This window comes from Anabas testudineus, chromosome 18 (assembly GCF_900324465.2).
Source record: "Anabas testudineus chromosome 18, fAnaTes1.2, whole genome shotgun sequence".
In the NCBI taxonomy this organism is placed as follows: domain Eukaryota; kingdom Metazoa; phylum Chordata; class Actinopteri; order Anabantiformes; family Anabantidae; genus Anabas; species Anabas testudineus.
Genome location: NC_046627.1, coordinates 8,265,297 through 8,293,113, shown reverse-complemented (window position 1 = coordinate 8,293,113; position 27,817 = coordinate 8,265,297). Strand labels below are relative to the sequence as shown.

General features: G+C 40.2%; 2 protein-coding genes across 4 annotated transcripts; both read left to right on the top strand.

The window, feature by feature from the left end:
- The first annotated feature begins 1,771 nt into the window (after window positions 1-1,771).
- LOC113168214 lies at window positions 1,772-11,261 on the top strand. The gene is made up of 18 exons (XM_026369204.1): window positions 1,772-2,087; window positions 3,594-3,665; window positions 3,742-3,880; window positions 3,975-4,072; window positions 4,493-4,725; window positions 4,943-5,016; window positions 5,321-5,775; window positions 5,876-5,935; window positions 6,016-6,160; window positions 6,266-6,363; window positions 6,723-6,955; window positions 7,195-7,262; window positions 7,470-7,639; window positions 7,811-8,037; window positions 8,202-8,323; window positions 8,569-8,974; window positions 9,369-9,472; window positions 9,562-11,261. Exons 1-18 carry the CDS (start codon window positions 1,841-1,843, stop codon window positions 10,946-10,948), a joined length of 4,338 nt encoding a protein of 1,445 aa, XP_026224989.1. The 5' UTR covers window positions 1,772-1,840; the 3' UTR covers window positions 10,949-11,261.
- Window positions 11,262-11,855: 594 nt separating this feature from the next.
- LOC113168215 lies at window positions 11,856-27,799 on the top strand. 3 transcript variants are annotated; one of them, XM_026369205.1, is made up of 22 exons: window positions 11,856-12,152; window positions 13,844-13,942; window positions 14,145-14,322; window positions 14,434-14,561; window positions 14,663-14,904; window positions 15,127-15,224; window positions 15,326-15,441; window positions 16,385-16,626; window positions 16,907-17,004; window positions 17,092-17,219; window positions 18,058-18,299; window positions 20,738-20,835; window positions 20,923-21,050; window positions 21,935-22,176; window positions 22,386-22,483; window positions 22,575-22,669; window positions 23,178-23,413; window positions 23,584-23,645; window positions 23,764-23,879; window positions 24,054-24,283; window positions 24,894-24,976; window positions 25,087-27,799. In XM_026369205.1, the coding sequence occupies exons 1-22, from the start codon at window positions 11,936-11,938 to the stop codon at window positions 25,997-25,999; spliced, it is 4,089 nt and encodes a 1,362-aa protein (XP_026224990.1). In that variant the 5' UTR covers window positions 11,856-11,935; the 3' UTR covers window positions 26,000-27,799. The 3 variants fall into 3 exon arrangements, with proteins under 3 accessions (XP_026224990.1, XP_026224993.1, XP_026224992.1); XM_026369208.1 differs by lacking the exons at window positions 15,127-15,224; window positions 15,326-15,441; window positions 16,385-16,626; XM_026369207.1 differs by lacking the exons at window positions 15,326-15,441; window positions 16,385-16,626; window positions 16,907-17,004.
- The last annotated feature ends 18 nt before the right edge of the window (window positions 27,800-27,817 follow it).

Sequence of the window (27,817 nt, the reverse complement as noted above, 5' to 3'; positions counted from 1 at the left end):
AAAATAATACTTACCTCACTGCAGGGCAGCTGCTCTGTCCTAAGAAAAATACAAATATAAACTCTTCTCTTTTAGTTTTTCTAGTTATAGAACTAACAACGACCAAAACTACATCTAATAACGATAATAATTATTATTCTAAAGGGTTTAAAAGATGAGACCAAAGAGCTGACTGTCAGATCATCACACTTTCAGGATGAAGTCATGTTTGTGGTCCTTATAAAGTCCCCCCACCCCCACTCCTACGCCCCAACATCATCATGTTTTGCCTACGGTTTTCGTAGGATGTTCATGTTCTTGTGGTATAAACTACATAAACTATCCAACATATACTCATGTAACTTTATAGTACTTCTACTTCAATTCATATTAATATTTACTCATGTGTTTGTCACTTTGCAGTTATTTATCTCATGTTTAGTATTTTAAATCTTGAGGTAAACAATAAAGCTTTCTCCTTAGTTGGGTGATTAAATTAATTTATTCACAATGTTTTAACAAATAAATTTAAATATGCAGCACTATCTCTATAATACTCTATTTATCTAATCTGGCTTAGATAACTACTACTGTGGCCGACCTCCATTTTGCCTCCACATTTCTTTCCTTATGCCCTTTGACCTCTTCTGCCCTCACTCCATCCTCCCTTGTTCTCTCCCCTCAGGTGTTGGTGTCAGGGGTCAGTATCTCTGTGGATCTGTCGCCACGCCTGTCAGAAGTATTTCTCTGAAAAGCTTCAGAGTGCATCACAACAAATAGAAATCAGAGGAGAAAATGTGAAGCGGTCAGATGAGGCTAGAACAACACAACTGGGCAATTTGGGATATAAAAATTTTTTTTAATTGAACTTGTGGCTTTACATACACAGTGTAGCAGTGTTTTATGTCATTTATAAATATTAAATAAATATAATATAATATCATTATATGAAAATTAATAGATTAACAGCTATAACATGTCAAAACATCTTCTAGAGGAGGAGCTATTATAACCAAACTAAAGTAGAAACAAATCCACTGGCTACATATATCAGACACTAATAAACCCAGTGACTGTCTGATGATTTCTCTGTAACCTCATTCTTATCCTATTTTTGAAGGTATTTATATTTTGTTCTCTTTACTGTCTCTCTCTATATTTGGTGTAACGTGATTAAATAGCACTTAATCAGAATATTGTTGTGTATTTATTTATTTAATAAATAAATAAGATAAATAATGTATTAATTTACTTACAATATTATCAAATACAATTAACTAATTAAAATCAACAAATAACAACAACATACAATAACAATGACAAATAAGTAGTGATTTAAGTAAAATATAAAACACAATGGAATGAAGGAACATCAAACCTAATTAAACTAGGTAAGATTAATTAATTAGGAAAACGTGAGAGCTCTTTATTTTTACAAACTTAATTATTGTATCATTAGAATTCATTTTATTTTATTTAGCTTCGTCTTTCGTCATTTCTATTTCTTCTCTTCATCACTTGGTGAGTTGACTTTTAATTAATTGACCTTTAATTTGACTTCAATTGAACTCGTTTTACTTTTTGTTTCAAATGAGAATTAATTTATCTTTATTTTATTTGAACTTATTCATATTTTTTATTTATTTTAAATATAATTTGATTCGCTGTTAGTTTATGTTAAAGTATTTTAAAGTATTTCTTGCCACAAGGTGGCGCTGGCGCAACAACACGGACATGAACTGCTCTGAGGGAAGAAGAAGTAAAGCGGAACTTTCGGTTTGGATGTTTCCAGTCGGACCTTAACGAGGAAAACAACCAGGTTTTATCCCAACTGGACTCTTAAAGTGTTACCTGGTGAAACATGGAGCCGGGTAACGTGGTGTATGTTCACCTGGTGGATCCTGTGGACGATAAACTCTCCAAGGCGGAGATACTGAGAGGATTAATCACCGAGAAACTCACCACAGCCGCTCAGGAAATACTTGCGGTGGTGGAGAGAACTGTAGCCGGGTACGAGGAGGAGGTTTCGGGCTTGAGGCAGGAGGTCGAGCGGCAGAGGAAACAAATAGAGGTGGTTCTTCAACCTCAGGTGACTCTGTGTCGGATAGGTGGGTGACTCCTGATGAATAATGAGCATCTTGTGTATGCAACAGCTACTTCTGTGAGGTAGAGCAGTTAAATCGTGAGTTTTTTTAATGGAGTTTGGTACACTGTTGTTTTCAAGTAGCGGCGACATGCAGAGTTTAACTGTTAAACCAAACTCTATTTAAAAATGTAAAGATTCATTACACCGAGGTTTTAGACACACAAAGAGCAATGTTATTTAATTACACAGTAAAATTTGACTTCTTCAAAACGTTATTTAAAATGCTGAAAATATTTAAATATCTTAAAAACATAAACCAGATGCATCCAATCATTTTGTATGATGTCTCAAATTTGGAAAAATGCTAGTAGTCTTAAACCATTAACTTTTCTGAGGAAATGACTGAGTTTTAGCCAAATTTATAAAATATATTATAAAATAATAATGGTTTCTCTGTTTGATTGATTTGGTTTCTCTTCTTACATTTATTTTATTTCATTCAGCCTCATCAGTTTATGGATGTTAGTAAAATAGTACATATACTAGTTTCCTTGTTTTCATGTCTCTATTTTATTCATTTTTACTCTTCACCTTTAATTATAAAATTTGTGCTGGTTGTTTCTATTTTTGTTTCTTCTATTGTTGCTATCTTACTGTTTGTTTACTGCTTTTCTTTACTGATTTAATAAAAAGTATGAGGTAGAGGTAGGGTTGTGTACTAATTTTGGGAAAACTCTCATAGTATAAAGAACACACCAACGTTGAAAAACATATAGTTAAGATAATACAGTGATTAATATATTTTTTATGTAAAGAAATACTGTTAATCATGAGGCATTCTGGTTAATTTCTCATTCTACTTCCCCGAAAAAAAAGTTATGTAGCTCTGTTGCATTTTCATCGGTCGTAATAAGCATCGTGAGACTCTCACTCAAGTGTTGAGGGGAACGCAGTGCATTGAGATTGGGCCCCGACTGCAGTTCAAACACTGCCTGATTACTGTTTGTCTTAATTCGTCTTGCGAAAGGTGCAGTTTATTTCTGGTAAAGATTCTTTGTGAGGATGTGTGCACCAAGTGCACAGCCAAAGTTGGTAGAAACCGTAAGACAGAACAGTTTAGTCATCAGAATAGCAGTAAGCATCAAGTCTTGGGTTGCCACCTTCCTCCAGCCACTCACAACAGAATATGCAAAATCTTATTCTGAAAAATAATAATTCTGCATACTAAGTGCTCTTACAGTACTTTTACTGCAATAATAATTTACAACTAAATGATATTGTCTTTGTAAATCTCTTATATTTATATTGTGTAATGTTTTGTACAAATGATTTAGAAAAATATTATTACGAACATTTTTATCGATGAAATATATTGAATGCAGTTGATTTAAGGTATTTTATAAGCAATCGCTTCATAAATTAACGGTAAACTAAATAGGTGACATATATATTTTCAGGGATAAAGAATGATTATTAGAAGTGTGTATTGTATATTGACGAATACATCAAACCTGTATTTCTGATTCAGATGAACATGGATTGATCTCTGTCAGAGCTGGTGCAGGTGAACTCACACAGGAGGAAGAGAAACAACAGACACGTATGTTCTCACCAAACGTTTTGTTGCATCATTTGTCACAGAATAAATTCAAACAAACATTTTTCTTTTTGTTCAGATGTGGAGGAAGCTGCTGGGAGTCAAGATGTCTTAGCCCTCACTGAGGAAAAGGAGGTCAGCTGTGTAGACACATTACAGCACACAAGAATAGACCAGGAGGATCTGAGGGACCCAGATCATCTGATCCCAAATACAGGGTTCGAATATGATATGATATGACCAATTAAAAAATTCTTAATGTTATGTGGGAAATCTGTCTTTAAATTATTTCTTTAATTAATTTTTTTGCAGGGTTCAGCCTGTGAAGACCACGTTGAGGATAAGTGATCCACTAAATCTCAGAGTCTGTCTGTTAAAGGAGTCAAAGTCCAACAGGATCAAAAAAGGCAGTAAGTTTACAAAAAATACAAATAAAAAAATAACATTTTGAATGTGAAACAGATTAGTACATCAAATATAAAGTTCAAACATTTAGGCGGTAAGTTTAGAAAACGACTACTAATGCACAGAATGAAAATGTTGTTGGCTGAACAATTGTTTACACTCATTTAATATTATTCATTCAGAGTTAACCAACCAACAAAATCCTTAGTGACGAGATGTCGTAACAAAGAATAATTAAAAACCTGAAACAACTTGGCAAACAGCAAAAAAACATCTAGTTAGCCTTTGAAGTTGTGGCCGTGAAGGTTTATCAGAACACCTGATGACAAAGATGTTAAGACAAAGATTTGTAGGTTTGTGGTTGTTTCTGTGACTAACTGTCGGAGTCTTATTTGACAGAGCAAATAAATATTTGTTTGTGTTAGTGTTGAAGTCCCCGATTCGGAGGGTGACATGTCCTCTGGGTATGAAGGAGGCCGACTTCGTGGACCGCCTGAGGTTCACCTTCCCTCAGCTGAAGGGACCATTTGATGCCTTCACTACTGATGCAACCAGGAAACTGACGCCACTGAAAGTAAAGACACTGACACCAGAGGAGGTCTACAAGTCCATCAAATCCACGGGCAAAGGAAGATCAGCTCTGTACATCAGAGTAAAGGTAGACCCAGAGCTCTTAACTTGACACGATGAGATTCTCTAGAGAAGGAGTTTCCAAACCTGGTCCTTGAAGCGGGTTTGGTGGGTGGTGGACACCTGTGCTCTAGAGCAAAAGGCTCCTGACTCTGGATTCATAGATAATTTTAATCGTAATTAAGTTCACTAGGTAAATTTGTGGGCAAAATTATCTGACATCTGCTTTTTTATTTCAACAACAGACTCGTGAAAACGAGAGAAAACACAAAGCCGCCACAGACTCTACATCCACATCTACAACCACAACGGATAAGTGGTAAATTACTAGGGGAGGGTGAGCAAAAGACATATAGCTACTTTACTTCAGGATTAGACGATGTAAAAAACAGGTTGAAATCTAAAAAAAACACAAATTTACTTAAACTATACAAAAAGATGCTAAATGGCAAATGATGCATGAAGTGACTCAGGTTAAATGGGGCCAATGAGTCTAGTTGGGAACAAATCAATAAAGTTATTTTACCACTAGTGATTCTGTCAGTTAAACACAAACCACCAAAGGTGCACTGACCGAGACGAGTCAAACAAATGTAATGAAACCTCTCGATTTGTTCTCTCAGTGGCTGCATTGATCCTGTTGAAACAGTAGAAACAGACGGTATGTCTGGGAACTCAAGAACACAACAGACGGAAACAGAAGACGGTGCTGATGGAGATGATTCACCTGCTTTACCAGCTCTAACCTGTGGCTCTCCAGCGCCCTCTCCTGTCCACTCTGAAGCTGAGAGCGACTGCACAGAGGATGGGCAAACAGATGACAGTGATGAGAACCTGATGGAAATCGAAACAAATACGAAACCGTCCATCAGGCGAACGTTCTTACCCTTCTCCGATCGCTCTGTGGTTGACAACACAGGGGACACGAGTGACGCCTGTAGGAACCAAGAAGAAGGAGACGGAGTCTCTAAGTCTGAGGATGGTGAGGAATCGATATCGTCAAATACAGAAACACAGAAGCCCCTGCTGAAGTCACTCAGAGTCTGCTTGTTGAAGATCAATGTGCTCGGAAAAGGCGGTAAGACTAAAGAAAAGAATAACAAAGCTCAGGTTGATGAGTAATTGTTTAGTATGTTGTATAGTTATGTTTGCTGAAACCTCTATTTCTTAATGTGAAGAAGAGGAAGCTGGTTCAGGGGAACTCACTGAGGAGCAGGAGCAGCAAAGACGACACATATGTACGTTCTCACTATACGTTTCGGGTTAGGGTTGGGGTTAACCCTGTATGGGAATGACTGTTTGACTCTTTTTTGTTCAGACGTGGAAGATGCCTCTAAGAGTCAGGATGTCTCAGACCCCGCAGGCAACAATAACGATGTTGGATCTGCTGAGGGTCCAGCACAGAGCACCAGTCTAGACCAGAGGGACCTGAGAGGACCAGATCATCCAATTACAAATAGAAGGTTCACACATTTAATTTAATATTACAGCTTAATCGGGTTCTTTAGCATATGAGGGAAATCTTTCTCTGACATTTTACCTTGATTAGATTATCTCTTTTTTTATAGAGCTCAGGCTACGAAGAACAAATTCAGGATAAGTGATCCGCTAAATCTCCGAGTCTGCCTGTTGAAGGAGTCAAAGTCCAACAAGCTCAAAGGATGCAGTGAGTTTACAATAGAAAAAAAACAAGGGAGCTTGTTTTGGTGGTAGAACACACCTGATCCAGGTGAATCGGTAATGGTTCACTCCCGTTACAACTGAGTCACTGCCTCTCATAAGTTATACAGATTTGAGTTATGTAGCTGGAGCCGTGATAAGTAAATAATATTCTGATCTAGCATGTTACATTACTGACACAGAGCAGTCAGATTACGGTTTGTCTGCACTGTTGAACCCCAAACTCTCTTCATGTAATACTAATAAAAGTTAAACTTAATGAAGCTTTGAGGTGTTTTTGTAGCAGACTGAATGTTTTTGTGCCTATTTGTCAGAACAAATACAATTTCTTTGTTTGTGTGTTAGTGTTGAAGTCCCCGATGCGGACGCTGAAGTGTCCTCTAGGCATGAAGGAGGCTGACTTCCTGGATCGACTGAGGTCCACCTTCCCTCAGCTGACGGGACCGTTTGAGGCTTTCACCACCAACACGTCAAGGAAACTGACGCCACTGAAAGTAAAGACACTGACACCAGAGGAGGTCTACAAGTCCATCAAATCAACGGGCAAAGGGAGATCAGCTCTGTACATCCTAGTAAAGGTAGATAATCAGGAAACTTCAACCCCCTCGGCCTCGTAGTGGAGTCTCTTTATTAATAACTCTGGCGCCTGCAGATTTGCTACAGAAGCTCTGTTTTAAGACAAGTGACAAGTAAATAACTTGTAGACTTAACATTTTTATCACTGTGTGCTGAAAAGTCATTCAGTGCAATCTGCTGATGCTCAGATTGTTGAATTTTGTTTTGTTTCCATGCTGCACGTCAACGGCGAACCTGTCAGAAAGAGAGAAAACATGAAGCTGCCACAGATTCTCCGTTCACATCTGAAACATCAAGAAAACATAGAAGGTAAAGTTATTAGGAAAGAGTGAGCACTAAGAAAACACAACGATGAATACAAGGCACTATTATAACAATATTTACTTTCAATTGACATAACTTAGTCATGTGGAATCTGCTGATTAGATAGAGATCTTTTAGGGACTGACAAACCTTCTGGCTCATAAGCAAATGTATATGTGAATGTAAAGGAACCTCATTATTTGTTTCTCTTAGTGACCACTCTACAGCCGATGGGGAGGAGAATCATAGTGACAATGACAGCACTGAGGACCGGCAAACGGATCACGAGGATGGTGAATTACACTTTCCAAAAATGCGGAAGATATTGCTACTCAGAGTGTGCTTGTTAAAGGACATACAGACCAACATGCTCACAAAAGGAGGTAAGACTGCAGCCCCAGAGCATGATCCCACCACCACCATGCGTAACATTAGGTACAGCGTTCTTGTAGTTGAATGCCTCAACTTTACTATTCCTAACATACTCTGGTCATTGTGACACAGCTCACGGCAGGCCACATCAAATTTAAACCAATTTGTCATTTGTGTGTTAGTGTCCCCGATTCGGAAGCTGAAGTGTCCTCGAGGCATGAAGGAGGCCGAATTCCTGGAGCGCCTGAGGTCCACTTTCCCTCAGCTGACGGGACCAGTTGATGCCTTTACAACTGACGCATCCAGGAAACTGACGCCACTGAAAGTAAAGACACTGACACCAGAGGAGATCTACAAGTCCATCAAATCCACGGGCAAAGGAAGATCAGCTCTGTACATCAGAATAAAGGTAGATCATTAATTACAATAAAGAGCAAGACAATTGCCTGATATACTCAGACATACTGTGATAACATTTTTTTACAATTTCAGGTTATATACGTTATTATTGGCCAATTACTGATTGTGTAAATCTCCTGTGGACAAACAGTCATTTGATTGTTTTATTTCTAGCCTGCAGATCAACAGCAGACTGCTGAGAAAGAGCTTCATCTTCAAAAGAGAAAACATGAAGCCTCCACAGATTCTCCATCCACATCTTCATCAACAAATGATGAGACTAGAAAACAAAGAAGGTAAATTCTTAGGAAACAGAGTGTGAGCTTTAATAATACAGGCTGCTACTACCAAATAAGATCTAGTTAGTGTAATTCAGATAATTCAAATTAACCCACAGTTCACTATTTTAGAGGAAACTCAGTGAGTCTGGACGGGAGATAATAAGAAATATATTTTAAATGATTCTCACCATTTAAGCTGCACTGATGATTGGTAATTGGAAATGTTTGTGTGAATGAAACCTCTCGATTTGTTCTCTCAGTGTCTGCAGTGAAAGTAGGCAAACAGAGTCTGTGTGCAGCAACTCAAGAACACATCAGATGGAAACAGAACACGGTGATGACCGAGACCACGGTTTAACTGGTTTACCAGATCCAAACAGTTGCTCTCTAGCGCCCCCTCCTACCGACTCTGCAGCTGATAGTGAAAAGGACTGCTCTAGTAACGGGCAAAGAGGCAGTGATCAGGGCCTGATTGAAAGCAAAACTGATCCACTTTCATCAAACACGAAGAGGAAGCGGTCGATCAGAAGGTCGTTCGTACCCGTCTGTGCCAGATCTGAGGAAGACACCAGTGAGAACGATATGAGCGACGGCGTCAGTGACGATGAGTGGGAGCCACACGATGATGATGAATCCCCACTGCGGCACAGAGTCTGCTTCTTCAATGTAATTTGTCAACTCTTTACTATGCTGTTTTGGATAATAGCTGCTAATGGCTTGTCCGGCTGGTCTGAGCTGAAAGGGGCATGTGCCCTAACCTCTCTGTTAGCTGCTCCCCTCGCTGCTTTCTGTTTCTTTTTTTTCCTTGTTGTCTTCTTTCACTTTCTGTTTTAATCCCACCTCACAACTTAGTGACACTACTTAACTCACTTGATTCACAGCTCCACACACATATTATTGAGATTTGGGAAGTGTGCAGAGTCTGGAGGTACAAATACAAAATTCAGATCCTCGAATAAAAATTTAGTTAACTGAAATATTGGGGTGGGTAATTCCTGATTGACTTCATCACAGCGTGTTCCCCAAGAATAAACATCCAGAACAAATTTGATTTCTGCAGGAAACAAAGAAATCCAGTCGTCCTACCCAGGGAAACGACGAAACAACCACTGGCAGTCTGTCCACCTCCACAAGAAGAAAGGATGAAAACGTGCCACATGGCAGGTGAGAGTAGTGTTTTTAGGAGCAACTTTGGATACTGACAGCGCTAAAAGTACATGTAACTAATGGAAGTCCTTATGTTTTACCTTCAGTTCCCACAACAGACCAGTAGAAAAAGAGAAAAGCAGCGCAGTAGACCTTCAGGCCAGCAACTCAAGACAGCAGCAACACATGGAAACAGAACCAGAAGACGTCAGAGCCCCTCCTTCTGCCCGCTCTGAAACTGAGAACGAGTGCAGCACTGGTGAAGATGAGGTGAAAGAGAGCGAGAAAGATGTCGAGTGGAAACCAGACGAGAATGATGGAGAGCAGGGAGAGAGTGAACCTGATTCTTCTTCAAGGAAGAAGCAAGTCAAAAAATTGGGTGTCAAAACAAAGACGAGGAAACGACTGAAGTTGTCTCCGAAGACTGCGACCAAAGGCATTGTTTCCTGTAGAGTCTGTGGATCTCTGCACAATTCAATGAACATTTTGATTAGACATGCCTGGATTCACGTGGACAATCCAGAGGGAGTTTGTGGAGTTTGTGGAGAAGAGAAAGAGTCTGCAGAGGAGCTGAGGAGCCACCTTCAGAGTCACCTGAAAACGCACAACTGTAACATCTGTGGAAAGTCCTACATTTCCATCCGTGGGCTCACGGAACATGTTGCTTCACACAAAGGAATCAAACCATACAAATGCAAAATTTGTCACAAAGCTTTCTCTAAACAGTCAATATTAAGTACTCACGAGTGGGTTCATACAGAGGACAAACCACACAAATGCAACCTTTGTCCCCAGTCTTTCATTTTGAAACATCAGCTGGATATTCACACCATGAGCCACACAGGTGAGAAGCCATACAGATGTAATGTGTGCAATAAATCCTTTAGTCATTTGAGGGCTTTGTCTTTGCACAAGGCGATTCACACGGGGCAAAAAAATTACCCCTGTCAAATTTGTGGGATGCGATTTATAAGGCATGCAAAACTAAAAGTACATGAGAAGATTCATACAGTCAGAGACAAACCGTACCTCTGCGATGTTTGTTGCAAAACCTTCTATTTACACGGCGAGTTGAAGGCGCACCTGAAAACACACAGCAATGAGAAGGTCCTGTGCTACGTGTGCGGCAACGGGTTATCATCTGTCGAAGCTCTGAACAGGCACATGGAAATCCACAAAGACGAGAGGAAGTACCGCTGCTCCGAGTGCGGACGAGGGTTCAACAGCAGGAGCACTCTCAGAGGCCACATGAGGACGCACACGGGTGAAAAAAGGTTCGTCTGTGGGATTTGTGGGAAAGCTTGCTCTCGTCTAGAACACCTGAAAGTCCACATGAGGACCCACAATGGAGAGAGACCGTACAAGTGCACTGTCTGTGACAAAGCCTTTACTCAGACACACTGTCTGAAAACACACATGAAGAGCCACCAGAGGGAAGAGACGTCAGCGGTGGAGGGACTGAAAAACTCGAGTTTCTCTTCAACAGAAGACTGACGCCTGCTGTGAGATTAGACAGGAGTACTACGATCATTTAGATCTCAATTCTGTGAGATCTAAAGAAATTGAGCTTTTATTGTTTAAATCATTCCTACAATTAAGCTTTTTTGGTCAGTGTCCAGGGATTTTTTTTTTTTTTTTTTTGTTAACACTGGTTTTTGACAAAAAAGTAACGCCATGTTGTACATATAAATATTTTTGGAGGAAAAGGGCTCTGAATTTTTGTTTGTCATATTATTCACCTTCGAGCGTTTGTTTGCAGATTACAACAGAAATGTTAGTTCACAATAAATATTTTCCTGATTTCAAATGCTTTGCAGATGTGTGGCCTTTGTTGCTACTGCCATGAGGTCTAAATTCCCAGTTTAATCTTTTATATTTTGTATTTGTACAATTTTAATCAAACACACACTTTAAAGTATAAGTCACAGTCTATTTACATTTTAAACATTTCTATTCATGTCACCAATAACATATAGGTCAGTTGTGTTTACAATATTATATTGATACCTAAAGCAGTCAGTGACTTGGTTAGGTAGTTGTACTTTTGTAGCTGAAGTAATTGTTCTGGTATTTTAAATTTAGTAACATGAATTGGTGCATTTAAAATTCCATGAACAGAGGACAACACAAAAATTAGCAGTATTTTATTATTTGATGCAAAAACAATCCAATAATAATACAACACGACTTAACGTGGTGGAATTGTTACTTTTTCTATTTTGTTTTTGACAAGAAAACAATTAATGATCATTTATGTATATTTAGTATACAGTTATATTTTTTTAGACACTTGCTCTTGGTTTTACTTTTTTAAGAGTTTGTTTTCTGCGCATTTGTTTTCGTCGCCCTGTGGGAACGTTACGTTTCTGTTCGTGTTTCCAGTCGGACCGTGTTCGCGGTTGCACCGGTACCCGCGCCAAACCTTCTTAGTTTCCTCCAGTAACAACAATGCCGATGTTGGACTGAACCCGCGGCCGCAACATGGAGCTGGAGACAGTCGTCAGTCTCTCCAGAACCGAGCTCCTGAGAGAGGTGATCATCGAGAAACTGACCGTCGCCGCGCAGCAGATCTTCGCGGTGGTCGAAAGAACCGTCGCCGCGTACGAAGAGGAGGCTTCGGGCTTCAGGAAGGAGATCGAGCGGCACAGGAGGCAGCTGGAGGTGGTTCTTCAGCCTGAGATCAAAGTAGAGATAACAGGTCGGTGTGAGGCTCGAGCTGAACGCCGTGTCTTTCCCCAAAAGGCAGAATGCGGCGAAGTCGGTGCAAGAAACTGCTCATTTAATGTCGGTTTGAGTTCGGTGTCGTGTGATAAATGAACATAAACAGCTGCTTTTGTCGCTTCTCGTGCGTGAGTTTGGCCTGCAGCCAAAACTCACTGTCGAAGTCAAACATTTCCGTTTTTAAGATGGTTACACTGGATCTAACTTTACACAGCGCATTAAAACATTTCAGTCAAACAGAAATGTACTTTTAACTCTGTACTTCAACAATGGGCTCCGATTATAAGCCACGATTAAGTGAAGTCATTCTGTAGTAGATTTATTTAAATGTTTCAGGTCGTTATGCTGCTGCATCACCGAGTTTCGTCTTCCTTCTGCATTAGCCTGTAAGATATCTTGATAAATCTGGAAGGACAGCCTGTCCAGATCCTGACACAGCAAAGCAGGACCAAACCATGATGCTGCCCCCACCATACATCACTGCTGGGATGATGTTTTCAGGGTTTTAAGCCACTGATAGTGCTGCATGTTTTTCCCCAACCATTTCTATCTTTGTGTCCTCTGTTCATAAGACATTTTCTCAGTGGTGTCATATGCATGTGTTCAGATGGTCTTTGGCAAACTTCAGCTGTGCACCGGTGTTTTGCTTAGAGAGCATTGAATTGAACGAATTAATGCCTTTTATTGTCACTGTTCACATATACAATATGCATTATATACACGTACAATGAGATTGAAAGCATATCACTGTTGGTGCAGCATGCTTAAATATAACATAAATAAATAACAGTTTCAACAGTAGCAGCATGGAGTGCAGGTCAAATGAGGTAGGGTACACAAAAAAGGTAGCAGTCATATGTACATATATCAATATGAAGGTGGAAAAAAAAAAAAGGTGGTGTCCTGCCATGGATACCATGCTTATTTTGTGTATGGTAGACTCATGAAAGAAGATGGAGATTCAGTAGCTGTTACTCTGGGCTTGTTTTTCACCTAATTCTGCATTCTGTATTGTGTCTTTGGAGTAATCGTGGCTGGGCGCCCACTTCTATGGAGAATGGCCACAACTGTGCGCTGTTAAATATCTAGACTATTTGAGTTTACTCTGCATAAGAACTACAATCATGAGTTGTTACTATGTCTTTATTTGTGAGGTATGGCTCACATTAACTGATACATTTATACATTAAGGTAGCTCTAAAATGCACCTCCATTGTGATTAATTGATTCCAGGTTTGCTAAAATCTGACTCAAGATGGCGTTTAAGGACATCTTAAGCCAACCGTGGCTGTTATTCTTTTCTAAATCATTGTTTTAAAGGTAAATGTAAGATACTGTTCAATTCAAGCTGAAAATAGTGCTATTACTTTTTCTGGCCACTGTAAATATATTTTGTTAGATCTGTGGTGGTAAATGACACAGCAGGTTCAGGTCTAGTGGTATTTGTGGTATTTAATAAACAGTATTCAACACATAGCCTTCAAATTTGTTCAGTTGACCATGGTAACATCTTGCAGAAATACAACACATTCAACATGCCCAGAAATTAAATATTTTACTATTATCTTTGTTTACAGTAAAACAGTAGTTATAATCAATGAATTAAGAAAATAATCAGTAGCTGACCTGTTATCAATATTAATATTGTTATTATTATTCTTCATGCAGACGATCAGCTGTTTCCCGTCTGTGAGCTTGGACAAGCGGAGGCACCTGAAGGAGGACGTGAACGTGATGGAGCTGAAGAGCAGCACAAATATGAGCCGAGTATGACTTTAAATCCACTTTAATACATGTCATTAAAATGTAATCGGGGATGAAGCCTTAAACTACATACATTATGAGTAGTTCCCGCACACGACTAACCCCTTTTACAACATGCATGAGTGCATGATTTTTTCCTTTTCTGCAACCACTGATTCATTAAAGGGGGATTAAACTGGTTAAACTGGGAACCATTTGTGTACAGGTGTGGGTTTTATCTGTTACGCTGAGGAACAGATGACGGAAGATGAGGGAGATGAAGAGGTGGAGGAGTCCTCAGAGCAACCAGCACTGATCCCCACACAGGATCAGGAACACCACACAGAGCTGCTTTATGAAACGGCTTCAAAGTTCGGATCCACGCTCCCAGCACATAGCCAAAAGTATGTGGACACACCTGTTTCCATAATCTGATTTGCTCTGGGACTGATTTTCATAGTGCGGCCAATCTAGCTCGTCGAGTAGCATCATGTTTTTTATCTTCCTGCTTTCAGCTTGTCGACTCCCTCAGTCCAGGCTGGGGGGAGTGCTGGCAGACTTCGGATCATTGAACCACAAAACCATGTAGATCTCAAGATCCGCATCCTGGAGGACTATCAGATTCAAGTCCTCTCAACCAGCGGTGAGTTCAATGCAGCTCAAATGTCCAGAGAGAAGTTCTTGTGAAGGTTTCCACAGCTGCCTTTGGTGGTTCAACAAAATGTGAATTTTCCTCTGTTCTAGTGTTTAAGAAGTACCCTGCTCATCAGCTGCAGTGTCCTTGTGGCCTGCAGGAGGCAGACTTCCTGAATCTGTTGAGGTCCACCTTTCCTCAGCTGGCTGCTGATCAACCTTTTGACACTTTCATCACTGATAAGAGCAAAAAACTGCAGCCTCTAAAAGTAAAGACGCTGACACCAGAGGAGATCACCGGTTTCATCAGGTCCTCGGGAGCAGGCCATTCGTCCCTCTACATCCGACTGAAGGTAGTCTGACTTGTTAAAATAGTTTACAAGACTAGTCGGGCGAGCTGAAAAACTTCTCTGAAGTTTTAGTCCACAAACTAGAACCTAAATTAACAGGGTAAATCTCTGTGAAACCTCACTTTAAGAAGATCAAAAATAAAAGAGAAGGAAGCAGAACATTTGTCAATCTCCATATAGTATGTGTCTTGTTAAAATGCATGACTGAAAGTACTGCTATTTCAGGAACTAGAGGAGCCACGAGCCACTGATGAAGAGTTGGATCCATCACAGAGAAAAGAAGCTGCTGCTGATCCTCCAGATGAAACCAGACCACACACAGGGTACTTCAACCAGTCAACTACTGCAGTACTTATGATATAATACTCAGAATGGTGACAAATGTAGTGTAGTGTTTCTAATGTCTCAGGTTTTTGTCATCCAGAGTTCAGCCTCTGAAGAAGAAGAGGCGTTTCAGACGTCAGAAAGAGACACAGACCCAAATAAAACTCAAGATCCGGGTTCTGGAGGACTCACAGATTAAAAAGCTCACTTCCAATGGTAATTTGATTTATTGAATTTGACCTAAAAGTATAAATGAGTATCTCTGAAGTTTTACTTTCGGTACCTATAAATACTGAGTCTTGGTAACAACAGTGACACAGCAAAGTCATTGTGTTGCAAATGTGACACGTAGCCTGACACCAGCAGTGTTCCTGAAGAGTCGCAATACACTGGTCATTGGTACAGGACTTCACTAATATTTTTAATGTTTTTGGGTTTCATGCTGCAGCCTCCTTCAAATCTTACCAGAGATTAAGTATGGGGTTCAAGTCAGGTGACTATGACGGCCACTCCATTATCTCCTCTGACTTTATCTGTAACCAAGCCTTGGAGAATTTTGAGGTGTGTTTGGGGTCTTCTTCTCATTGGAAGATCCAATGACGCCCACATTTCAGCTTCCTCACAGACGGTGTGACGTTTTGTGTTACTGATACTTGAATGAATCCATCCTGACTTCCACGCGCTGCAGGATTTCTAGCACCAGGGAAACAAAGCAGACCCAGAGCATCACAGAACCGCCCCCATGTTGCACAGTAGATGGGGTGTTCTCGGCATATGCTTCATTCTACTTCTTCCAGACATCCATAGTTATTAAAACACCCAGTTTAGTTTCATCGCTCTACAGAACAAAACTTGAGGTCTATTCAAGTTGATTTTTAACATATTGGAGCCGTTGCCACCAAATCTAGATGCAGGTCTTGAAAGTTTCCTTCTCTGCCATATCCATATATTGTAGACATTGTTCCTTTAATTATGAACTTCCAACAGAGTCTCTAGGAACATTCAGTGTCAATACACCTAATTTGCAGTGGGGTAATTATCAGTGCAGCTGTATTTGTCTGTGCAGTGAATACTGCTTCATGTACCGTCTGTGTTTTATGTGCCGACTATGGGAACTGCTAAATTCCCTCACTGATTGGTGAATTTTCCTCTGTCCCAGAGTTTAAGAAGTACCCCGGTCATTGGCTGCAGTGTCCTCGTGGCCTGCAGGAGGCAGACTTCCTGCACCTGCTGAGGTCCACCTTTCCTCAGTTGGCCTCTGATCAACCTTTTGACATCTTCGTCACTGATAAGAGCAGAATACTGCAGCCTCTGAAAGTAAATACGCTGACACCAGAAGAGATCTACGCAGGCATCAGGTCCTCAGGATCAGGACAGTCATCCCTCTACATCAGACTGAAGGTAGTTTGTCTGATATGTAGTTTTTTTACAGACCTGTAGATATATTGACATTTGATACATCACTTAACAAAGCATTGTAGAGGGAAAAATTGTTGGATATTTAAATGTACTTGTTTATAGTTTTATAGACAGAAACTTGCTCAAAGTGCTGGAGCCTAATATAAATCAGGTTCCATCATGAAATTTATAGAAGGTGTCTTCACAGACACGAATGAGCTGTTGTACCATTTTTTTTGAAAGAATGCGTCACTGATTTGGTGGAAATGTGATGGTATTTCAGGAACTAGAGGAGCCCCGAGCCACTGATGACGTGTTGGATCCATCACAGAGAAAAGAAGCTGCTGCTGATCCTCCAGATGAAACCAGACCACACACAGGGTACTTCAACCAGTCAACTACTGCAGAACTTATGATATAATACTCAGAATGGTGACAAATGTAATGTATCTAAACTCCATGTTTCAGGTTCTTGTCGCTCAGAGTTCTGCCTCTGACGAAGAAGCGTTTAAGTTGTCAGAATCAGACACGGACCCACGTAAACCTCAAGATCCGGTTCCTAGAGGACTGCAGGATTGAAAGGCTCGCTTTCAGTGGTACATTTTTTTTATTAAATTAGACCAATAAGTATAAATGAGTATCTCTGAAGTTTTACTTTCAGTACCTATAAATACTGAGTCTTGGTAACAACAGTGACACAGCAAAGTCATTGTGTTGCAAATGTGACACGTAGCCTGACACCAGCAGTGTTCCTGAAGAGTCGCAGCCCATTCGTCATGGGTACAGGACTTCACTAATATTTTTTATGTTTTTGGGTTTCATGCTGCAGCCTCATTCAGATTTTACCAGAGATTAAGTATGGGGTCCAAGTCAGGTGACTATGACGGCCACTCCATCATCTCCTCTGACTTTATCTGTAACCAAGCCTTGGAGAATTTTGAGGTGTGCATTGGGTCTTCTTCTCATTGGAAGATCCAATGACGCCCACATTTCAGCTTCCTCACAGACGGTGTGACGTTTTGTGTTACTGATACTTGAATGAATCCATCCTGACTTCCACACTCTGCAGGATTTCGGTGCCAGAGAAACAAAGCAGACCCAGAGCATCACAGAGCCGCCAAATTTAATCTTCCTCACAGAATATGTAATTTGATTTTAACATATTGGGGCTGTTGCCACCAAATCATGATGCAGGGGTTGGTAGTTTACCTTCTCTGCCATATCCATATAGTGTCCTTTTATGAATTACGAACTTCCAACAGAGTCTCTAGGAACATTCAGTGTCAATACACCTAATTTGCAGTGGGGTAATTATCAGTGCCGCTGTATTTGTCTGTGCAATGAATACTGTTTCATGTACCGTCTGTGTTTTATGTGCTGATGATGAGAACGGCTAAATGTCCTCACTGAATGGTGAATTTTCCTCTGTTGCAGCTTTTAAGAACTACCCCGGTCACTGGCTGCAGTGTCCTCGTGGCCTGCAGGAGGCAGACTTCCTGCACCTGCTGAGGTCCACCTTTCCTCAGCTGGCCGCTGATAGACGTTTTGATATCCTCGTCACTGATAAAAGCAGAATACTGCAGCCTCTGAAATTAAATACGCTGACACCAGAAGAGATCTACGCAGGCATCAGGTCCTCAGGAGCAGGCCATTCGTCCCTCTACATCCGACTGAAGGTAGTTTGTTGAATTTATAGTAATGTAACAGACCTGTAGAAACCCTGACTGTCTAAAAAAGTCACTACCTTGATTTAACTAAGCAAATAGGTGAGAGCCTCACATTGGTTAATTGCTGCATGGATGATAATTTAACCCTAACTGATGCAGTGAGTAGTTTCTCATTCCTGAAACAACCATGTCTGAAGGCACAGCCTGTGGTTGTTAATCTGTTTCAGAAGAGTTAAATTGTTGACACGAATCAAGCAAAGAAAACATCTAAGGAGATTGAGGAAACTACTAAAACTGGGTTAAGAACTGTCCAGTAGAAGAATGTCATGTGGTCTGAGTCTAGATTTACCCTGTTCCATAGTGATGGGCGGATCAGGGCAAGAAGAGAAATTGTAAAAGTGATGCCCCCATCATGGCTAGTGCCTACTGTACAAACCTGAAGGGACAGTCAAATTATCTGGGATTGCTCCCGTTGGTCAGGTCTTGGTTGAGCAACATTACAGTGCCTGTAAAAAGTATTCACCCCTTTGGATGTTTTATCTTTTTATTAACATTATTAATCAATCATGGTTAAAAAAGATGGCAACTTTGACCAAAAAAAAAAAATCTGAAAAATACCTCATTAATGTCAAAGTGAAAAGTGATTTCTGTAAGGTGAAATCAGTGTTTGCATTGATATTCACCCCCTTCAGGTCAATATTTAGTAGATGAACCTTTGGCTGCAATTGCAGCATGGAGTCTGTGTGGATAGATCTCAATTAGGCTTGCACATCTGGACACTGGAATTTTATGTAATTCTTCTTTGCAAAACTGCTCAAACTCTGTCAGGTTGCACTGGGATCGGGTGTGAACAGCCCTTTTTTAAGTCCATCCACAAACTCTCCATTGTATTGAGGTCTGGGCTTTGACTCGGCCATTCCTCAACATTCACCTCGGTAAACTCTTTCTGTGCAGCTTTGCTGTATACTTTGGGTCATTGTCGTGCTGGAGAACAAATCTTCTCCAAAGCAGTAGTTGTCTCCCCGACTGAATAAGATTGTCCTTCAGGATTTTCCTATATTTTTCCTCATTCATCTTACCCTTTACTTTAACAAGCCTTCCAGGGCTGGCTGCCAAGAAGCATCCCCACAGCATGATGCTGCTACCACCATGTTTAACAGTGGGGATGGTGTGTTTTTTGGTGATGTTTGGTGTGTGTCAAACTTAACATCTTGTCTATTGGCCAAAAACACCATTTTGGTTTCATCAGACTAAAGAACCCTTTTCCACTGGACCATGGAGTCTTTCACATCCCTATTGGCAAACTCAGTTTGTGATTTAATATGGGTTTTCTTCAACAGTTGCTTTCTCCTTGCCACTCTCTCATAAAGTTTTGACTGGTAAAGAACCCGGCCAACAGTTGTTGTATGTACAGTCTCTCCTATCTCAGTTGCTGAAGCTTGTAACTCCCTCAGAGTAGTCAATTGTAGAACTACTAGCACCAAATATCTGGACCTCTGTTGGATTATGTCAGTCATTTTAAAGGGGGTGAATATTAATGCAAACACTAATTTCACCTTATATATTTTTATTTAATCGACATTACTTTGTAGAAACCTGTTTTCACTTTGACATTGAGGTATTCTTTTAAACTTTTTGTCAAAGTGACCAAGTTTTATTGAACATGATTGATTTCTAATGACTAAAAAATGATGAAACATCCAAGGGGGTAAATACTTGTTATAGGCACTGTATATGCCCACAGAATGAGGTCAGCTGATGACCTGAATATACTGAATGACCAGGTTATTCCATCAATAGATTTTTTTCTTCCCTGATGGTACGGGCATATTCCAAGGTGACAACGTCAGGATTCTTCGAGCTCAAATTGTGAAAGAGTGATTCAGGGAGCATGGCACATCATTATCACACATGGATTGGCCACCACAGAGTCCAGAACTTAACCCGATTGAGAATCTTTAGGATGTGCTGAAGAAGACTCCGCAGTGGTCCAACTCTCCCATCATCAACTCAAGATCTTGGTGAAAAATGAATGCATCTTTGAATGGGAATGAATGTTGAGACATTGCAAAAGTTGCCACTGTGAATGCATGATCTAATTAAAGCAAGGTGGTCCACCAAAATATTAGTATGTGACTATTTTCCATCCACGGGCAGTGGATGTTGAAATTTGATACATCACTTAACAAAGCATTGTAAAATGCATCTTTTGGCCTTAACATATCTTCGTTTCTGACACGATGAAGATGGAAAAATTGTTGGATATTTAAATTTACTTGTTTATAGTTTTATAGACATAAACTTACTCAAAGTGCTGGAGCCTATTATAAATCAGGTTCCATCCTGAAATTTATAGAAGGTGTCTTCACAGAAACGAGATGAGCCGTTGTACCATTTTTTTTGAAAGAATGCGTCACTGATTTGGTGGAAATGTGATGGTATTTCAGGAACTAGAGGAGCCCCGAGCCACTGATGACGTGTTGGATCCATCACAGAGAAAAGAAGCTGCTGCTGATCCTCCAGATGAAACCAGACCACACACAGGGTACTTCAACCAGTCAACTACTGCAGAACTTATGATATAATACTCAGAATGGTGACAAATGTAATGTATCTAAACTCCATGTTTCAGGTACTTGTCGCCCAGAGTTCTGCTTCTGAAGAAGAAGCGTTTAAGTTGTCAGAATCAGACACGGACCCACGTAAACCTCAAGATCCGGTTCCTAGAGGACTGCAGGATTAAAAAGCTCGCATTCAGTGGTAAATTTTTTTTATTGAATTAGACCAATAAGTATAAATGAGTATCTCTGAAGTTTTACTTTCAGTACCTATAAATACTGAGTCTTGGTAACAACACAAAGTGATATTGCAAAGTCATTGTGTTGCAAATGTGACACGTAGCCTGACACCAGCAGTGTTCCTTTCATGCTGCAGCCTCCTTCAGATCTTACCAGAGATTAAGTATGGGGTTCAAGTCAGGTGACTATGACGGCCACTCCATTATCTCCTCTGACTTTATCTGTAACCAAGCCTTGGAGAATTTTGAGGTGTGTTTGGGGTCTTCTTCTCATTGGAAGATCCAATGACGCCCACATTTCAGCTTCCTCACAGACGGTGTGACGTTTTGTGTTACTGATACTTGAATGAGTCCATCCTGACTTCCACATGCTGCAGGATTTCAGTGCCAGAGAAACAAAGCAGACCCAGAGCATCACAGAACCGCCCCCATGTTGCACTGTAGATGGGGTGTTCTCGGCATATGCTTCATCCTACTTCTTCCAGACATCCATAGTTATTAAAACATCCAGTTTAGTTTCATCGCTCTACAGAACAAAACTTGAGGTCTATTCAAGTTGATTTTTAACATATTGGAGCCGTTGCCACCAAATCTAGATGCAGGTCTTGAAAGTTTCCTTCTCTGCCATATCCATATATTGTAGACATTGTTCCTTTAATTATGAACTTCCAACAGAGTCTCTAGGAACATTCAGTGTCAATACACCTAATTTGCAGTGGGGTAATTATCAGTGCAGCTGTATTTGTCTGTGCAATGAATACTGTTTCATGTACCGTCTGTGTTTTATGTGCTGACTATGAGAACGGCTAAATGTCCTCACTGAGTGTTGAATTTTCCTCTTTTCCAGCATTTAAGACGTACCCTTGTCACTGGCTCAAGTGTCCTCGTGGCCTGCAGGAGGCAGACTTCCTGTACCTGTTGAGGTCCACCTTTCCTCAGTTGGCCTCTGATCAACCTTTTGACATCTTTGTCACTGATAAGAGCAGAATACTGCAGCCTCTGAAAGTAAATACGCTGACACCAGAAGAGATCTACGCGGGCATCAGGTCCTCAGGAGCAGGCAATTCGTCCCTCTACATCCGACTGAAGGTAGTCGTGTAGACTTGTCATTTGACAAAGCATTGTGAAATGTATGTTTGATCTTGAAGTCACACATCACTGTAGCGACCTGTTTTCAATAGTTTCAGTTACATTTTTGGGGCGACTCGTATTTTGTTGATAACCAGTCCCAAGTGTCTACACAGAGACAAGATGATGAGGCATTCTAGTGAATTTGTTACTCTTGGACTGTACTTCAGGAACTAGAGGAGCTCCGAGCCACTGATGAAGAGTTTGATCCAGCACAGAGAAAAGAAACATCTTCTGATTCTCCAGATGAAACCACACCTGACATGGGGTACTTCAACCAGTCAACTGCAGTACATGTGATATTATAGTTAATGGTGACAGATATTTAATGTAAATGTAATCTAAACTCCATATTTCAGGTTATCGTCACCCAGAGTTTATCAGACTGAGCCACAGACCCACATAGAAATCCGGGTCCTGGAGGACTCGCAGATTGATGCTCTCGATCTCAGCGGTAATTTTTTAATTGATTTCATTATTGTCCAATAAGTAAAAATCAGTATTAATGTGGGTTTACTCTCAGTGACTTGTAGTCAAGGATGAAGTCCTGACTACCTTAGAGTTTACTTTAGAGGCTTTAGAGTTTTCTTTACAGGGAGGTTGGACTTGGCCTTGTAGTTGGGGCATCAGAAGGAACCAGTTAAAGTGGTTCAGGTATTCGAACAACAAGCTGCACTTGGCCTCTTTCTGTTTGATATTTTCTGGCCATGTCCAATTGGTAAAGACCACAGAGTAGACCAGAACCTGTTGAAGAGATTACACATCTCTAAATGACTCATTACCCCCTAGCAGGTTTTGGAAAACTTTGCTGGTGAGAGGAAATTCCGGACTACCTGGTTTATCTTGCTAACTTTGCACCCAGCAGGTTAACGGTTAAACATCCTCTGTGCCTGCAAACGTGCGGCTATGTAATTGTGGTCACCCCAGGGATCCGGTATGTGAATGTTGTCTTTGTGTTTCAGTGTTTCAGAAATATTCAGCGAAGGAGCTGCGGTTTCCTTGCGGTCTGCAGGAGGCAGACTTCCTGAACCAACTGAGGTCCACCTTTCCTCAGCTGGCTGCTGATAAATGTTTTGACGTCTTCACAACTGATCAGAGCAGAAAACTGCAGCCTTTGAAAGTCAACGCACTGACACCAGAGGAGCTCTACAGGACCATCAGGACCACAGGGAACTCTGACCTGTACATCCGACTGAAGGTACAGTGTCTGATTCAGGAGTGGACTGTTCTTTTATATTGTCTTTATCTTCGCCTCTACTTTAACCTCAGGCACTGTTGAAATAACCATATCGATGAAAAGGGAGTCCCTGTTTTTGGTGCTGGCTTAACATGAGAAACAAATTTTTTTCTTAACATTTTCATCTGCAGAAAAAAGATGCTGATGACAAAGATTCTCAATCCACCGCTGATCAAACCACACATGGCTCAAGGTAAATCCTGTCGACTAGTGACGTGTAGGCTGATGATTAATGTCACAATAAGGGGTCACAAGTTCGTTATGTTTCTGATGTTAACTGGCTCCTGATCAACATCCATATCGTCGCCCAGAGTTCAGTCTGACAAGAGGAAGCCTGGACGACCTCCACGCTTTGAATCACAAGGGTACATAGATATCAACATCCGGCTCCTGGACAACTTACCAACCGGTGCGCTGGCCGGCAGAGGTGAATCTAGTCCCTGCTTGGATTCAGCACTGCAGTGCTCTTAACACAGTTGAATACGTATTTTCCCACCATATTTTATGTTGCATTGAATCTTTTTTTGGTAAAATATGTTTTAGATCATTGTAAATTTACTTGCCCCCGACTGACTGGGTGAGTGTCCCTGTTTTCTTCCAGGGTTGAGAAAGTACCCGGTGCAGCAGCTGCAGTGTCCTTGTGGCCTCAAGGAGGCAGGTTTCATGGACCTGCTGAGGTCCACTTTCCCTCAGCTGGCTGCTGATTTTGAGATCTTGGTATTAAACAAAGCCAGGAAACTAATACCTCTGGAAGTAAATGAAGTGACACCAGAAGAGATCTACAGGATCATGAGAACACACGGGCTTTCTGCTGTGTACGTTAAACTGAAGGTACAACTGTCTGATTTTTGTTTTTCTGAGGAAATCTATTCAGCAACGGCAATGATAAATCAGATGATAGAATGATAATCTGTCCCGCCTGGTTCAGTGTGGCTAGGCTAGCAGCTAGTATTAGCATTAGGGGCTGTGCTAGCTGGGAAGGTGATATTTCAAGCTTGAATTACTGACAGTACAAAAATTCCTTAATGCAGGGTTCCGTGTTCTTATCTTATTAACAGTACCATAAGATTGTTTTAAATGTAAATGTAGATGGTCATAATGGAGCGTGATTAATCGCATTAATATCTGTGATTAATTAATCAAAATGAATGCAAAACTTTTTCTATAGGGATAGGGTTATAACATTTAACTTACTGCAGTATTGATCGAGTAATTCCAAACAAACATGGGCTAAAATGTCAGTCTTTATAATACTGTTCAGCCCTCAGCAATGGCTTGGATGGAACAGAAAACATCAGGGAATATTTTTTTTGTGTGTCAAGTAAAGTACTAAAATTTCTTTTAGTATTTTTAGCAAATCTCTTTGTGTCTGAATGTTTATGAAAAAGACTACCTCTCAGAAGCTTGTTCAAAAAGTGTCTTGGGTATAAAATCCTTCTAGGATCAAGAGGAAGCTCAGGCCAGTGCAGAAGATCCTGCTAAATATTCTCCTTCAACTTCGGATGAAGCCAGGCTCCACAGTAGGTAAGTCATGTCTGTCTGCTGTGTTCAAGCCCAAATAACATCTAAGTCTACAGGGATGCCCTGTTTTCAAAAGGTTTCCTGAGTCCTACCTCTTTCATTTGTGTTCACAGCATCTCTGTTCAAAAAGAAGTAGACAGTACGGATGATGTGTCCATCAACTCACAACTAGACACTGAAACTGAAGAAGCCAAAGGCAACGATGAAGAGTCAGCCAGTCTCTGGTCTATGTTTCTTTCTAAGAGTGAAACGGATGAAGCTGAGGAGAATGATGGAGACCATGACTGGAAACCAGACAAGAGTGATTCATATCTGAGGAACGGTGAATCGGAGGAGACCACAAAGAAGCGAAGAGTCAAACACTCAGATGTTAAAACAAATAGACGCAAACGGATCCAGTTGACTGACGACAGCAACGCTCCTCTGTCCTGTAAAGTCTGCAGAGTTCTGCACAAATCAACGAACAAGCTGATAAAACACGCCTGGAGTCACGTGTACAATCCAGAGCGGCGTTGTGGAGTCTGTGGAGAAGGTTCAGAGTCTGCAGAGGAGTTGAGGAGCCATCTTCAGGGTCACCTGAAAACCCACAGCTGTAGCATCTGCGGAAAGTCTTTCCTTTCCACGTCCGGGCTGAAGGGACACGTCGCTCGACACAAAGCAGAAACGCCGTACAAATGTAAAACCTGCCACAAAGCATTCACTGAAAAGTCGGCGTTAAATAATCACAAGGAGCTTCACACGCAGAGCCACGCGGACGAGAAGCTGTACAGCTGCAGCACGTGCAGGAAATCTTTTCGCAGATTTGAAACATTATCCCAGCACATGGCGAGTCAGTCCTGTCTGAGGCAAGGCGGAGAAAGAACGTATGTCTGTGAAATCTGCAACAGACATTTTTATACAAACAAGAAGTTACAGGCTCACATGAGCAGTCACACCAGTGAGAGGCAGTACACGTGCAGGATATGCAACAAACAATTCCCAGGCAAGACGCACCTGGTGGTTCACATGAGGGTCCACACTGGGTAGAAACCTTTCTAATGTACCATCTGTGGCAAAGCCTTCAGTCAGAGCCACCCTGTGAAGAGACACATGAAGGTGGTGGAAAACCTGTTCTTACATGGGCCATATTACAGGGGCAGCAAAAAGCAGTTATGTTTGATCTGAGTTTCTGTGATCCTCACCAAAGTACGATTAAAAAAAAATCTTACTTTGGTGGTTTCATGGTTTAAGCCATGTACAGTGACGGTAATATTTTTGGTTTGAAAGTCACAAAGGTCAGTTAAACAACTAAACAGAGACACAAGAGACCAAACGAACACAAAGAAATGTAAAAATAATCACAAAGATTCAAAATGACCACAAATAGATGCAAAACAGTTTAAAGTCCAACATGAATTTGGACCTTTTAACAAGTTATAATTAATGTTAGAATATAATTTAACGCCATTTTCAAGGAACTGATGTTACAACCTTTTTTTTTTTATTTAAACCTGCAGAAAACTTACCAGTATCAAAAGGCGACATTTTCAGATGTGATGAGCTGAAACATGGAAATGTGCAGTATTTTTTTTTTCCATACAATATTTGTAGACTATATATGTGTCAGTCGGTTAATTGTTTTAGCCGCATGTATTACTGAAATATTTTTGCTTCTTTTCAAATTGTGTCTCAAAGAACAATTTCTGTTACTGTGTTTAAAACTGAAGATGTTATTTTTAGATTAATTTTTTTAGTTTGCACATATTTTGTTGCTAAATACTCCAGCCACCTGTTGCTGCATGCTTCTGTATTTTAACAAATACCCACAAAGAAAGACCAAAACCAAGAACAACTCACAAATATATGGTAATTTTTAAAGTAGTGTTAAAACCTGGGTCCATGAACACAACACAGCTGATGACACAATGCTAACTAATGTTTTGGCTAATTAGAAATTTACCACAACATACATGTAAATTTGACACTTCACACAAATAGTGTCTCTTTTAAAGATTACTTTAAAAATATTGTCAGTCAATTTTCTAACTTGTCTTTTAAAGCAACTGGACGCTTTACTTGTTTAAGCAAAAAAAAAAAATAAAAAAAATAATAGAAGGAACTTTATTGTGGGTTTATTGGGGGACTGTTCTCAGCAGCGAATTAACTAATGTTTAGTAGCAAGTGTTCAGAGCAACAGGATCATTTCAGTGTCGGTTTGAATGCACAAGCTTTGTTGACAGTAACTAAAATGACTCTTTACGTATTTTAAACACAGTACTTTGTTACATTTGTCCAGTAAATTCAAAATAAGCAATATGACAACCTGATTGTCATATTTGGGTGGCAAAAGTGTTGAAAAGATTTTAAATAAAAGTGAAGTGAAAAATGTTCTTTCTTGCATTTCAAGTTGCAAAATAAGTAGGAAATCTGGATATTGTGACCAAAACTCATCTTTCAGAGATGAGAGATGTAAAAATGTCTGGTGGGCAAGTTTGTCTTCGTTTACCTGCAACGGTCAACAAAAATGGAAGGAAAAGTTCAAATTGTTCGTTTTTATATGAAGGTATTTTAAAATTAACTTACAGTTTCTCTTTTTTTTTTTTTTTATCAAGATGTGTGTTTGTTGCAGTTTTTGTTTGTTTTTGCTTTTTATGAATTGTTTTATTTCAAAACAAATGAAGAATACGTTTATTCTGAATGGTTTTGTCCTTTATGTTTTATAGCAAAATATGTCCTGCGGTGACTGATTAATTGGATTTATCTTGATCCTTGTTTACCTGTAATCAGTTCAATCTGTGTCCATGTTGCTGTTCTGCTATAAACAACCAATAAACAATTATTGGATTAGTTTTTGTTATTTCACAT

Excerpts from the sequence above, each read along its gene's own strand:
- LOC113168214 (XM_026369204.1), top strand. The coding sequence starts at position 1,841 with ATGGAGCCGGGTAACGTGGTGTATGTTCACCTGGTGGATCCTGTGGAC. Across the intron at positions 4,073-4,492 it reads CAACAGGATCAAAAAAGGCA|TGTTGAAGTCCCCGATTCGG; the intron begins GTAAGTTTACAA and ends TGTTTGTGTTAG. Across the intron at positions 8,038-8,201 it reads CTCTGTACATCAGAATAAAG|CCTGCAGATCAACAGCAGAC; the intron begins GTAGATCATTAA and ends TTTTATTTCTAG.
- LOC113168215 (XM_026369205.1), top strand. The coding sequence starts at position 11,936 with ATGGAGCTGGAGACAGTCGTCAGTCTCTCCAGAACCGAGCTCCTGAGA. Across the intron at positions 14,562-14,662 it reads TCAAGTCCTCTCAACCAGCG|TGTTTAAGAAGTACCCTGCT; the intron begins GTGAGTTCAATG and ends CCTCTGTTCTAG. Across the intron at positions 20,836-20,922 it reads GAAACCAGACCACACACAGG|GTACTTGTCGCCCAGAGTTC; the intron begins GTACTTCAACCA and ends TCCATGTTTCAG.